The following is a 16,130-nucleotide window of genomic DNA, read 5'->3' on the forward strand; positions in this document are numbered from 1 at the left end:
GGTGCATTGAAGCTGTTCTGGTGGCCCAATGCCCTACTAAGATACTCGTAGATTCTATGCCAAGGTGCATTGAAGCGGTTCTGGTGGCTCGTGGTGGCCCAACGCCCTACTAAGACACTTGTAGATTCTATGCCAAGGTGCATTGAAGAGGTTCTGGTGGCTCGTGGTGGCCCAACGCCCTACTAAGACACTTGTAGAATCCATGCCAAGGCGCATTGAAGCGGTTCTGGTGTCTCGTGGTGGCCCAACGCCCTACTAAGACACTTGTAGAATCTATGCCAAGGCGCATTGAAGCTGTTCTGACTCCTGGTGGCACAACGCCCTACTAAGACACTTGTAGAATCTATGCCAAGGCGCATTGAAGCGGTTCTGGTGGCTCGTGGTGGCCCAAAGCCCTACTAAGATACTCGTAGATTCTATGCCAAGGTGCATTGAAGCTGTTCTGGTGGCACAACGCCCTACTAAGATACTCGTAGATTCTATGCCAAGGTGCATTGAAGCGGTTCTGGTGGCTCGTGGTGGCCCAACGCCCTACTAAGACACTTGTAGATTCTATGCCAAGGTGCATTGAAGCGGTTCTGGTGGCTCGTGGTGGCCCAACGCCCTACTAAGACACTTGTAGAATCCATGCCAAGGTGCATTGAAGCGGTTCTGGTGGCTCGTGGTGGCCCAACGCCCTACTAAGACACTTGTAGAATCTATGCCAAGGCGCATTGAAGCTGTTCTGGCTCGTGGTGGCACAACGCCCTACTAAGATACTCGTAGATTCTATGCCAAGGTGCATTGAAGCGGTTCTGGTGGCTCGTGGTGGCCCAACGCCCTACTAAGACACTTGTAGATTCTATGCCAAGGTGCATTGAAGCGGTTCTGGTGGCTCGTGGTGGCACAATGCCCTACTAAGATACTTGTAGAATCTATGCCAAGGCGCATTGAAACTGTTCTGGTTGCTCGTGGTGGCACAATGCCCGACTGAGATACTTTTAGAATCTATGCCAAGGCGCATTGAAGCGGTTCTGGATCGTGGTGGCACAACGCCCTACTAAGACACTTGTAGAATCCATGGCAAGGCGCATTGAAGCGGTTCTGGTGGCTCGTGGTGGCCCAACGCCCTACTAAGACACTTGTAGAATCTATGCCAAGGTGCATTGATGCTGTTCTCGATCGTGGTGGCACAACGCCCTACTGAGATACTTGTAGAATCTATGCCAAGTTGCATTGATGCTGTTCTGGATCGTGATGGCACAACGCACTTCTAAGACACTTTATGTTGGTGTTTCCTTTATTTTGGCAGTTACCCGTTGTTGGCCATATCAAATTGAGTGATGGTGGAGAACCTTTTAAAAACTCTGTTTGTGTGGCTTATTTTATGGAATTAAAGGATGTTAGCCGATTGCCTTGCTTCAACCACTGGGCCAATCACAGGCTGGATTAATGGGAGGCATGTATGAATGTAATCCATCAGAGAGATGCTGGCTCTGGTCTGACCTTATTAACGGTCACTGACCTTATGAATGGACATATTCAACCCTGTAATTATGCCAGCTGAATAAAGGATGAGCAATGTGTGTGTGTGTGTGTGTGTGTGCGCATGTACGTGCATGTGTGAGAATGTTACAAAGCAGAAGCAGGGTCGACAGCAATGTCACAGCTATCTCAACAGTGTTAAGACGGGGGAAGAGGTGACAGACACTGTCATATCTCACACAGCAGGGCCCACAGCCATCACACTGCTGGGAGCACTAAGGCAGCTGACCTGGAAGAGTCAGAGATAATACAAAGGACACACACTCTGTCACCAGAAATAATGTTCACAATCACTCAGTCACAACACAGAGGACATTCACACAACAAAACATCATATCATAAAAAAGGTTATGCTTCCTTCCATTGTCTCACACAATGTAAACATATACTGTACACACACACACACACACAGTAACCCCCATACTCTGTGTGTTTCAGCTGCATCCAGGAGAAGCCTTCACTGTGTACCACACCAGCCCTACGCTGTCCAGTCTGTCCAAACCAGTGGTGCTGTGGACCCAACAGGACGTCTGCAAGTGGCTAAAGAAACACTGTCCACACAACTACCTAACCTATGTAGAAGCCTTCTCCCACCACGCTATCACAGGTAATGTGTGGCCTTCTCCTACCATATACTATCACAGTCAATGTGTGGCCTTCTCCCACTATATACTATCACAGTCAATGTGTGGCCTTCTCCCACTATATACTATCACAGTCAATGTGTGGCCTTCTCCCACCATATACTATCACAGGTAATGTGTGGCCTTCTCCCACTATATACTATCACAGGTAATGTGTGGCCTTCTCCCACTATATACTATCACAGGTAATGTGTGGCCTTCTCCCACTATATACTATCACAGTCAATGTGTGGCCTTCTCCCACCATATACTATCACAGGTAATGTGTGGCCTTCTCCCACTATATACTATCACAGGTAATGTGTGGCCTTCTCCCACTATATACTATCACAGGTAATGTGTGGCCTTCTCCCACTATATACTATCACAGGTAATGTGTGGCCTTCTCCCACCATATACTATCACAGGTAATGTGTGGCCTTCTCCCACTATATACTATCACAGGTAATGTGTGGCCTTCTCCCACTATATACTATCACAGTCAATGTGTGACCTTCTCCCACTATATACTATCACAGGTAATGTGTGGCCTTCTCCCACCATATACTATCACAGGTAATGTGTGGCCTTCTCCCACTATATACTATCACAGGTAATGTGTGGCCTTCTCCCACTATATACTATCACAGTCAATGTGTGGCCTTCTCCCACCATATACTATCACAGGTAATGTGTGAGCTTCTCCCACTATATACTATCACAGGTAATGTGTGGCCTTCTCCCACTATATACTATCACAGGTAATGTGTGGCCTTCTCCCACTATATACTATCACAGGTAATGTGTGACCTTCTCCCACCATATACTATCACAGGTAATGTGTGGCCTTCTCCCACTATATACTATCACAGGTAATGTGTGGCCTTCTCCCACTATATACTATCACAGGTAATGTGTGACCTTCTCCCACCATATACTATCACAGTCAATGTGTGGCCTTCTCCCACTATATACTATCACAGGTAATGTGTGGCCTTCTCCCACTATATACTATCACAGGTAATGTGTGGCCTTCTCCCACTATATACTATCACAGGTAATGTGTGGCCTTCTCCCACTATATACTATCACAGTCAATGTGTGGCCTTCTCCCACTATATACTATCACAGGTAATGTGTGACCTTCTCCCACTATATACTATCACAGGTAATGTGTGGCCTTCTCCCACTATATACTATCACAGGTAATGTGTGACCTTCTCCCACTATATACTATCACAGGTAATGTGTGGCCTTCTCCCACCATATACTATCACAGTCAATGTGTGACTTTCTCCCACTATATACTATCACAGGTAATGTGTGGCCTTCTCCCACTATATACTATCACAGGTAATGTGTGGCCTTCTCCCACTATATACTATCACAGGTAATGTGTGGCCTTCTCCCACTATATACTATCACAGGTAATGTGTGGCCTTCTCCCACCATATACTATCACAGGTAATGTGTGACCTTCTCCCACTATATACTATCACAGGTAATGTGTGGCCTTCTCCCACTATATACTATCACAGTCAATGTGTGGCCTTCTCCCACTATATACTATCACAGGTAATGTGTGGCCTTCTCCCACTATATACTATCACAGTCAATGTGTGGCCTTCTCCCACCATATACTATCACAGGTAATGTGTGGCCTTCTCCCACTATATACTATCACAGTCAATGTGTGGCCTTCTCCCACTATATACTATCACAGGTAATGTGTGGCCTTCTCCCACTATATACTATCACAGTCAATGTGTGGCCTTCTCCCACTATATACTATCACAGGTAATGTGTGGCCTTCTCCCACTATATACTATCACAGTCAATGTGTGACCTTCTCCCACTATATACTATCACAGGTAATGTGTGGCCTTCTCCCACTATATACTATCACAGGTAATGTGTGGCCTTCTCCCACTATATACTATCACAGGTAATGTGTGGCCTTCTCCCACTATATACTATCACAGTCAATGTGTGACCTTCTCCCACTATATACTATCACAGGTAATGTGTGGCCTTCTCCCACTATATACTATCATAGTCAATGTGTGACCTTCTCCCACCATATACTATCACAGTCAATGTGTGACCTTCTCCCACTATATACTATCACAGGTAATGTGTGGCCTTCTCCCACTATATACTATCACAGTCAATGTGTGACCTTCTCCCACCATATACTATCACAGGTAATGTGTGGCCTTCTCCCACTATATACTATCACAGTCAATGTGTGGCCTTCTCCCACTATATACTATCACAGGTAATGTGTGGCCTTCTCCCACTATATACTATCACAGTCAATGTGTGCCTTCTCCCACTATTCTCCCACTATATACTATCACAGGTAATGTGTGGCCTTCTCCCACTATATACTATCACAGGTAATGTGTGGCCTTCTCCCACTATATACTATCACAGGTAATGTGTGGCCTTCTCCCACTATATACTATCACAGGTAATGTGTGGCCTTCTCCCACTATATACTATCACAGTCAATGTGTGACCTTCTCCCACTATATACTATCACAGGTAATGTGTGGCCTTCTCCTACTATATACTATCACAGGTAATGTGTGGCCTTCTCCCACTATATACTATCACAGGTAATGTGTGGCCTTCTCCCACTATATACTATCACAGTCAATGTGTGGCCTTCTCCCACCATATACTATCACAGGTAATGTGTGGCCTTCTCCCACTATATACTATCACAGTCAATGTGTGACCTTCTCCCACTATATACTATCACAGGTAATGTGTGGCCTTCTCCCACTATATACTATCACAGGTAATGTGTGGCCTTCTCCCACCATATACTATCACAGGTAATGTGTGGCCTTCTCCCACTATATACTATCACAGTCAATGTGTGACCTTCTCCCACCATATACTATCACAGGTAATGTGTGGCCTTCTCCCACTATATACTATCACAGGTAATGTGTGGCCTTCTCCCACCATATACTATCACAGTCAATGTGTGACCTTCTCCCACTATATACTATCACAGGTAATGTGTGGCCTTCTCCCACTATATACTATCACAGGTAATGTGTGGCCTTCTCCCACTATATACTATCACAGGTAATGTGTGGCCTTCTCCCACCATATACTATCACAGTCAATGTGTGACCTTCTCCCACTATATACTATCACAGGTAATGTGTGGCCTTCTCCCACTATATACTATCACAGGTAATGTGTGGCCTTCTCCCACTATATACTATCACAGGTAATGTGTGACCTTCTCCCACTATATACTATCACAGGTAATGTGTGGCCTTCTCCCACTATATACTATCACAGGTAATGTGTGGCCTTCTCCCACTATATACTATCACAGGTAATGTGTGGCCTTCTCCCACCATATACTATCACAGGTAATGTGTGGCCTTCTCCCACTATATACTATCACAGGTAATGTGTGGCCTTCTCCCACTATATACTATCACAGGTAATGCCTTCTCCCACTATGTGGCCTTCTCCCACCATATACTATCACAGGTAATGTGTGGCCTTCTCCCACTATATACTATCACAGGTAATGTGTGGCCTTCTCCCACCATACTACTATCACAGGTAATGTGTGGCCTTCTCCCACTATACTATCTATCACAGGTAATGTGTGGCCTTCTCCCACTATATACTATCACAGTCAATGTGTGGCCTTCTCCCACTATATACTATCACAGGTAATGTTTGGCCTTCTCCCACTATATACTATCACAGTCAATGTGTGACCTTCTCCCACTATATACTATCACAGGTAATGTGTGGCCTTCTCCCACCATATACTATCACAGGTAATGTGTGGCCTTCTCCCACTATATACTATCACAGGTAATGTGTGGCCTTCTCCCACTATATACTATCACAGGTAATGTGTGGCCTTCTCCCACCATATACTATCACAGGTAATGTGTGGCCTTCTCCCACTATATACTATCACAGTCAATGTGTGGCCTTCTCCCACTATATACTATCACAGGTAATGTGTGGCCTTCTCCCACTATATACTATCACAGTCAATGTGTGACCTTCTCCCACTCTATACTATCACAGGTAATGTGTGACCTTCTCCCACTATATACTATCACAGGTAATGTGTGGCCTTCTCCCACTATATACTATCACAGGTAATGTGTGACCTTCTCCCACTATATACTATCACAGGTAATGTGTGGCCTTCTCCCACTATATACTATCACAGGTAATGTGTGACCTTCTCCCACTATATACTATCACAGTCAATGTGTGACCTTCTCCCACTATATACTATCACAGGTAATGTGTGGCCTTCTCCCACTATATACTATCACAGGTAATGTGTGGCCTTCTCCCACTATATACTATCACAGTCAATGTGTGACCTTCTCCCACTATATACTATCACAGGTAATGTGTGACCTTCTCCCACTATATACTATCACAGGTAATGTGTGGCCTTCTCCCACTATATACTATCACAGTCAATGTGTGACCTTCTCCCACTATATACTATCACAGGTAATGTGTGACCTTCTCCCACTATATACTATCACAGGTAATGTGTGGCCTTCTCCCACTATATACTATCACAGGTAATACTATCACAGGTAATGTGTGGCCTTCTCCCACTATATACTATCACAGGTAATGTGTGGCCTTCTCCCACTATATACTATCACAGTCAATGTGTGGCCTTCTCCCACTATATACTATCACAGGTAATGTGTGGCCTTCTCCCACTATATACTATCACAGGTAATGTGTGGCCTTCTCCCACTATATACTATCACAGGTAATGTGTGGCCTTCTCCCACTATATACTATCACAGGTAATGTGTGGCCTTCTCCCACTATATACTATCACAGGTAATGTGTGGCCTTCTCCCACTATATACTATCACAGGTAATGTGTGGCCTTCTCCCACCATATACTATCACAGGTAATGTGTGGCCTTCTCCCACTATATACTATCACAGGTAATGTGTGGCCTTCTCCCACTATATACTATCACAGGTAATGTGTGGCCTTCTCCCACTATATACTATCACAGGTAATGTGTGCCTTCTCCCACTATATACTATCACAGGTAATGTGTGGCCTTCTCCCACTATATACTATCACAGTCAATGTGTGACCTTCTCCCACTATATACTATCACAGGTAATGTGTGGCCTTCTCCCACTATATACTATCACAGGTAATGTGTGGCCTTCTCCCACTATATACTATCACAGGTAATGTGTGTGACCTTCTCCCACTATATACTATCACAGGTAATGTGTGGCCTTCTCCCACTATATACTATCACAGGTAATGTGTGGCCTTCTCCCACTATATACTATCACAGGTAATGTGTGGCCTTCTCCCACTATATACTATCACAGGTAATGTGTGGCCTTCTCCCACTATATACTATCACAGTCAATGTGTGACCTTCTCCCACTATATACTATCACAGGTAATGTGTGGCCTTCTCCCACTATATACTATCACAGGTAATGTGTGGCCTTCTCCCACTATATACTATCACAGGTAATGTGTGACCTTCTCCCACTATATACTATCACAGGTAATGTGTGGCCTTCTCCCACTATATACTATGTGGCCTTCTCCACTATATCACAGGTAATGTGTGGCCTTCTCCCACTATATACTATCACAGGTAATGTGTGGCCTTCTCCCACTATATACTATCACAGGTAATGTGTGGCCTTCTCCCACTATATACTATCACAGGTAATGTGTGGCCTTCTCCCACTATATACTATCACAGGTAATGTGTGGCCTTCTCCCACTACTATATACTATCACAGGTAATGTGTGGCCTTCTCCCACTATATACTATCACAGGGTAATGTGTGGCCTTCTCCCACTATATACTATCACAGGTAATGTGTGGCCTTCTCCCACTATATACTATCACAGGTAATGTGTGGCCTTCTCCCACTATATACTATCACAGGTAATGTGTGGCCTTCTCCCACTATATACTATCACAGGTAATGTGTGGCCTTCTCCCACTATATACTATCACAGGTAATGTGTGGCCTTCTCCCACTATATACTATCACAGGTAATGTGTGGCCTTCTCCCACTATATACTATCACAGGTAATGTGTGGCCTTCTCCCACTATATACTATCACAGGTAATGTGTGGCCTTCTCCCACCATATACTATCACAGGTAATGTGTGGCCTTCTCCCACTATATACTATCACAGGTAATGTGTGACCTTCTCCCACCATATACTATCACAGGTAATGTGTGGCCTTCTCCCACTATATACTATCACAGGTAATGTGTGGCCTTCTCCCACTATATACTATCACAGGTAATGTGTGGCCTTCTCCCACTATATACTATCACAGGTAATGTGTGGCCTTCTCCCACTATATACTATCACAGGTAATGTGTGGCCTTCTCCCACTATATACTATCACAGGTAATGTGTGGCCTTCTCCCACTATATACTATCACAGGTAATGTGTGGCCTTCTCCCACTATATACTATCACAGGTAATGTGTGGCCTTCTCCCCTATCTATCCCAGGTAATGTGTATATACTATCTACAGGTAATGTGTGGCCTTCTCCCACTATATACTATCACAGGTAATGTGTGGCCTTCTCCCACCATATACTATCACAGGTAATGTGTGGCCTTCTCCCACTATATACTATCACAGGTAATGTGTGACCTTCTCCCACTATATACTATCACAGTCAATGTGTGACCTTCTCCCACTATATACTATCACAGGTAATGTTTGGCCTTCTCCCACTATATACTATCACAGTCAATGTGTGGCCTTCTCCCACTATATACTATCACAGGTAATGTGTGACCTTCTCCCACTATATACTATCACAGGTAATGTGTGGCCTTCTCCCACCATATACTATCACAGTCAATGTGTGACCTTCTCCCACTATATACTATCACAGGTAATGTGTGGCCTTCTCCCACTATATACTATCACAGGTAATGTGTGGCCTTCTCCCACTATATACTATCACAGGTAATGTGTGACCTTCTCCCACTATATACTATCACAGGTAATGTGTGGCCTTCTCCCACTATATACTATCACAGGTAATGTGTGGCCTTCTCCCACTATATACTATCACAGGTAATGTGTGGCCTTCTCCCACTATATACTATCACAGGTAATGTGTGGCCTTCTCCCACCATATACTATCACAGGTAATGTGTGGCCTTCTCCCACTATATACTATCACAGGTAATGTGTGGCCTTCTCCCACTATATACTATCACAGGTAATGTGTGACCTTCTCCCACTATATACTATCACAGGTAATGTGTGGCCTTCTCCCACCATATACTATCACAGTCAATGTGTGACCTTCTCCCACTATATACTATCACAGGTAATGTGTGGCCTTCTCCCACTATATACTATCACAGGTAATGTGTGGCCTTCTCCCACTATATACTATCACAGTCAATGTGTGGCCTTCTCCCACTATATACTATCACATGTAATGTGTGGCCTTCTCCCACCATATACTATCACAGGTAATGTGTGGCCTTCTCCCACTATATACTATCACAGGTAATGTGTGGCCTTCTCCCACTATATACTATCACAGGTAATGTGTGGCCTTCTCCCACCATATACTATCACAGGTAATGTGTGGCCTTCTCCCACTATATACTATCACAGGTAATGTGTGACCTTCTCCCACTATATACTATCACAGGTAATGTGTGGCCTTCTCCCACTATATACTATCACAGGTAATGTGTGGCCTTCTCCCACTATATACTATCACAGGTAATGTGTGGCCTTCTCCCACTATATACTATCACAGGTAATGTGTGGCCTTCTCCCACTATATACTATCACAGGTAATGTGTGGCCTTCTCCCACTATATACTATCACAGTCAATGTGTGACCTTCTCCCACTATATACTATCACAGGTAATGTGTGGCCTTCTCCCACTATATACTATCACAGGTAATGTGTGGCCTTCTCCCACTATATACTATCACAGGTAATGTGTGGCCTTCTCCCACCATATACTATCACAGGTAATGTGTGACCTTCTCCCACTATATACTATCACAGTCAATGTGTGGCCTTCTCCCACCATATACTATCACAGGTAATGTGTGGCCTTCTCCCACTATATACTATCACAGTCAATGTGTGGCCTTCTCCCACTATATACTATCACAGTCAATGTGTGGCCTTCTCCCACTATATACTATCACAGGTAATGTGTGGCCTTCTCCCACTATATACTATCACAGGTAATGTGTGGCCTTCTCCCACTATATACTATCACAGGTAATGTGTGGCCTTCTCCCACCATATACTATCACAGGTAATGTGTGGCCTTCTCCCACTATATACTATCACAGGTAATGTGTGGCCTTCTCCCACTATATACTATCACAGGTAATGTGTGGCCTTCTCCCACTATATACTATCACAGGTAATGTGTGGCCTTCTCCCACCATATACTATCACAGGTAATGTGTGGCCTTCTCCCACTATATACTATCACAGGTAATGTGTGGCCTTCTCCCACTATATACTATCACAGGTAATTTATGGTCTTCTCCCACTATATACTATCACAGTCAATGTGTGGCCTTCTCCCACTATATACTATCACAGTCAATGTGTGACCTTCTCCCACCATATACTATCACAGGTAATGTGTGAGCTTCTCCCACCACGCTTTCACAGGAATGTGTGGGACCACTTCATGCAGGGCAGTTTATGCAGGGCTCTGAAAAGGCTTATCCTGAGAAACCAAATCCCAAAAAGTTGTATAGTTCTGTTTAGTTCTGGTTCCATAGCTTAGCTTTTCAACTGTCAGATTTAGGAAGCGGGTTACAGTCTCTCACTAGCAGATGTAAAGACCATTCATGCGAGGTGAGCTAAGAAAGTGGGTTTTAGGAAGCGGGTTACAGTCTCTCACTAGCAGATGTAAAGACCATTCATGTGAGGTGAGCTGAGAAAGTGGGTTTTAGGAAGCGGGTTACAGTCTCTCACTAGCAGATGTAAACACCATTCATGCGAGGTGAGCTACGAAAGTGGGTTTTAGGAAGCGGGTTACAGTCTCTCACTAGGAGATGTAAAGACCATTCATGCGAGGTGAGCTAAGAAAGTGGGTTTTAGGAAGCGGGTTACAGTCTCTCACTAGGAGATGTAAAGATCATTCATGCGAGGTGAGCTAAGAAAGTGGGTTTTAGGAAGCGGGTTACAGTCTCTCACTAGGAGATGTAAAGACCATTCATGCAAGGTGAGCTAAGAAAGAAGGAACGTTGCATTTTTGGGAAAGAAAGGGAAGGCTATGTACACTTGAAGTCGGAAGTTTACAATCACTAAGGTTGGAGTCATTAAAACTCGTTTTCAACCACTCCACACATTTCTTGTTAAAGTTTCGGCATTACGGTTAGGACATCTACTTTGTGCATGATTACTTCACTTATACTTCACTGTATCACAATTCCAGTGGGTCAGAAGTTTACATACACTAAGTTGACTGTGCCTTTAAACAGCTTGGAAAATTCCAGAAAATGATGTCATGGATTTAGAAGCTTCTGATAGGCTAATTGACATAATTTGTTGCAAACCGTAGTCTGGCTTTAGGCGGGAGACTTTGGCAGCTCCGGACAGGCGGGAGCACCTGGAGGGAGGAGATGGAGAGACAGCCTGGTGCGTGGGGCTGCCACCGGAGGCCTGGTGCATAGTGGAGGCACCAGATACACAGGGCAGTGGAGGCGCACTGGTGGTCTCGAGCGCAGAGCTGGCCCTACTCCTTCTGGCTGGATGCCAGCTTCCCCCCGGCAAATGCGGGACGCTGGCACCGAGTATACCGGCCTGTGAATACTCTGCCTCGGTACCGTGCGCATCACCCCATAGCACGGGGCCTCACCAGTCCCCATGCTCACCACGGTAGCACGGGGAGTTGGCTCAGGTCTGCTTCCTGGCTCTGCCACACTCCCCGTGTGCCCCCCCCAAAAAATGTTTTGGGGGCTGCCTCTCGGGCTTGCTTGCCAGCCTTGTTCCCACATACCGCTGGTTCCTCTCTCCTGCTGCCTCTGCTCTCCTAGCTGCCTCCACCTCTTCCCATGGAAGGCGTTCCCTTCCCACCAGGATCTCCTCCCATGTGTAGACTCCCTTGCCGTCCAGAACGTCCTCCCATGTCCAGGAGTCCACCTTACCATGCTGCTTGGTCCGTTGGTGGTGGGAAGTTCTGTCACGGCTGGCTGAAGGACTGGACCAAGGTGCAGCATCGTAAGCGTACATTTGAACTTTATTTAAAAATGACGCTGACAAAACGAAGAACAAAAAACCAACCGTGAAGCTTTGGGCTATGTGCCCTGAACAACTACAAAGTTAACTTCCCACAAAACAGGAGGGGGGAAAGGGTACCTAAGTATGGTTCTCAATCAGAGACAACGATAGACAGCTGTCCCTGATTGAGAACCATACCAGGCCAAGACATAGAAATACAAAACAGAAAAAAGGACATAGAATGCCCACCCTAGTCACACCCTGGCCTAACCAAAATAGAGAATAAAAAGACTCTCTATGGCCAGGGCGTGACAATCTTGTGGGAGCAAAACTCATGACTATGATTACATTTCCATTATTAGCAGCATCTAGGCTGTCCACTTTGAAGAGCCTAGATGCTGCTAATAATGGAAATGTAATCATAGTCATGAGTTTTGCTCCCACAAGATGAACGTACTTTGGTGCGAAAAAAATAATGTCATGGATTTAGAAGCTTCTGATAGGCTAATTGACATAATTTGAGTCATTTGGAGGTGTACCTGTGGATGTATTTCAAGGCCTACCTTCAAACTCAATGCCTCTTTGCTTGACATCATGGAAAACCAAAAGAAATCAGCCAAGACCTCAGAGAAAAAATTGTAGACCTCCACAAGTCTGGTTCATCCTTGGGAGAAATTTCCAAATGCCGAAGGTACCACGTTCATCTGTACAAACAATAGTACGCAAGTATAAAAACCATGGGACCACACAGCCATCATACCACTCAGAAAGGAGACACATTCTGTCCCCTAGAGATTGGGGTGGAATATTGACTCAGAAATATTACTAGAACTTGTGATTTCAAAATAGACTTTAATACAAAGTAGCAAAGCCGAGCCCCTCCATGGAAAGTCTTTATTATGAACTGTCACGCCCTGGCCTTAGTTATCTTTGTTTTCTTTATTATTTTGGTTAGGTCAGGGTATGACATGGGGGATTTTACTGTATTGTCTGGTCTAGGGTTTTTTGTATGTTTATGGGGCTGTTTCCTTTCTTGGTAGTTTGTATGTCTATGGTTGCCTAGATTGGTTCTCAATTAGAGGCAGCTGTCTATCGTTGTCGCTGATTGGGAATCATATTTAGGCAGCCATATTCTGTGGGTACTTTGTGGGTGGTTGTCTTCTGTCTTTGTGTCATTGCACCAGATAGGACTGTTTTGGTTTTTTCACATTTGTTGTTTTGTATTTTGTAGTGTTCACGTTTATTGTCCTTATTAAACATGTTGAACACTAACCACGCTGCATTTTGGTCCTCCTCTCCTTCAACGTAAGAAAACCGTTACAGTAACAGAGCCGAGCCCCTCCATGGAATTTTTTTTTTTACATATTACAGAGTCCTGCCTTTATAGGATTCTGTCTTTGCATAATGTATAGAGTCCCCTCCCTCTATATGAAAATAGCTCCCTTGACCTTTCTCCATCACTATCTTTCCATCTCAGTTCTTGCTTGTTTACGCCCACATCTGAAAGCTGCATAGGTTATAATGGTAGCAGGGCCCTGGTCCTATATGTTCCATTCCTAAAATAGCCATTCTGTCTAAGCTCCTCAAAGTGGACAGCCTAGATGCTGCTAATAATGGAAATGTAATCATAGTCATAAGTTTTGCTCCCACAAGGTGAATGTACTTTGGTGCGAAAAATGTAAATCAATCCCACAACGACAGCAAAGGACATTGTGAAGATGCTGGAGGAAACAGGTACAAAAGTATCTATATCCACAGTAAAACGGGTCCTATATCGACATAACCTGAAAGGCCGCTCAGCAAGAAAGAAGCCACTGCTCCAAAACCTCCAAAATATCCTCTGGTCTGATGAACCAATAGTAGAACTGTTTGGCCATAATGACCATCGTTATGTTTGGAGGAAAAAGGGGGAGATTGCAAGCCGAAGAACACCATCCCAACCGTGAAGCACGGGGGTGGCAGCATCATGTTGTGGTGGTGCTTTGCTGCAGGAGGGACTCCTCTCCTTCAACACAAAATAGATGGCATCATGTGTGAGGAAAATTATGTGGATATATTGAAGCAACATCTCAAGACATCAGTCAGGAAGTTAAAGCTTGGTCGCAAATGGGTCTTCCAAATGGACGCTGACCCCAAGCATACTTCCAAAGTTGTTGCAAAATGGCTTAAGGACAACAAAGTCAAGGTATGGAGTGGCCGTCACAAAGCCCTGACCTCAATTCCAAAGAAAGTTTGTGGGCAGAACTGAAAAAGTGTGTGTGAGCAAGGAGGCCTACAAGGAGGCCTACCTGACTCACTTACACCAGCTCTGTCAGGAGGAATGGGCCAAAATTCACCCAACTTTTTGTGGGAAGCTTGTGGAAGGCTACACGAAACATTTGACCCAAGTTTGACTCATGCAGCCAAACATACCCTTGTAAAACTGACTATCCTAACAATCCTCGACTTTGGCGATGTAATTTACAAAATAGCCTCCAACACTCTGCTCAGCAAATTGGATGCAGTCTATCACAGTGCCATCCGTTTTATAACCAAAGCCCCATATATTACCCACCACTGCGACCTGTATGATCTCGTTGCTCCAGGTCATCTATAAGTCTTTGCTAGGTAAAGCCCTGCCTTATCTCAGCTCACTGGTCACGATAGCAACACCCACCCATAGAACCCGCTCCAGAAGGTATATTGCACTGGTCATCCCCAAAGCCAAAACTTCCTTTGCTCCTTTCCTTCCAGTTCTCTGCTGCCAATGACTGGAACGAATTGCAAAAATGTCTGAAGCTGGAGTCTTATATCTCCCTCTCTAATTTTAAGCATCTGCTGTCAGAGCAGCTTACCGATCACTGTACCTGTACAGAGCCAATCTGTAAACAGCACACCCAACTACCTCATCCCCATATTATTACTTACCCTCTTGCTCTTTTGCACCCTGGTATCTCTAACTCTGTGTTGTTGTTTGTGTCACACTGTTTTGCTTTATCTTGTCCAGGTCACAGTTGTAAATGAGAACTTGTTCTCAACTGGCCTACATGGTTAAATAAAGGTGAAATAAATAAAAACATTTTTTTAACAATTTAACAACTTTAACAATTTAAAGGCAATGCTACCAAATACTAATTGAGTGTATGTAAACTTCTGACCAACTGGGAATGTGAATAAATAAATAAAAGCTTAAATAAATAATTCTCTCTGCTATTATTCTGACATTTCCCATTCTTAAAATAAAGTGGTGATCCTATCTGACCTAAGACAGGGAATATTTACTAGGATGAAATGTCAGGAATTGTGAAAAACTGAGTTTAAATGTATTTGGCTAAATTGCATGTCAACTTCCAACTTCAGCTGTAGATATTCATAAAAAATCAGCTGTTTCTAGCTATAATAGTCATTTACAACATGAACAATGTCTGTATTTCTGATCAATTTGATGTTATTTTAATGGACAAAAAAATGTGCTTTTCTTTCAAAAACAAGGACATTTCTATGTGACCCCAAACTTTTGAACGGTAGTGTATATGCAGGCCTCAGCCACTACCCTGAGAGCACTTGATTCAGTATATTGTGTCAAATGCTATTTTATCTCTGTTCTTTTTTAATCAGGTCGGTAAATAAATATCAATTACAGTCCCATTTTCATTTGCTTTTAACAGTACCAAGAATTAGAACAGGTCATGGTAGAAATAGTTTTAGTTACTCAGTTCCGT

At 44.0% G+C, this 16,130-nt stretch overlaps 1 protein-coding gene across 1 annotated transcript in view; it reads left to right on the forward strand.

The window, feature by feature from the left end:
* LOC112226438 (sterile alpha motif domain-containing protein 10) overlaps positions 1-16,130 on the forward strand; it is a 161,978-nt gene that overhangs the window by 89,012 nt on the left and 56,836 nt on the right. The window contains exon 3 of the mRNA XM_024390820.2: positions 1,963-2,131. Coding sequence (XP_024246588.2) covers positions 1,963-2,131 — 169 coding nt within the window. The remainder of the gene's footprint in view (positions 1-1,962; positions 2,132-16,130) is intronic.

This window comes from Oncorhynchus tshawytscha, linkage group LG28, assembly GCF_018296145.1.
Source record: "Oncorhynchus tshawytscha isolate Ot180627B linkage group LG28, Otsh_v2.0, whole genome shotgun sequence".
Classification (NCBI taxonomy): domain Eukaryota; kingdom Metazoa; phylum Chordata; class Actinopteri; order Salmoniformes; family Salmonidae; genus Oncorhynchus; species Oncorhynchus tshawytscha.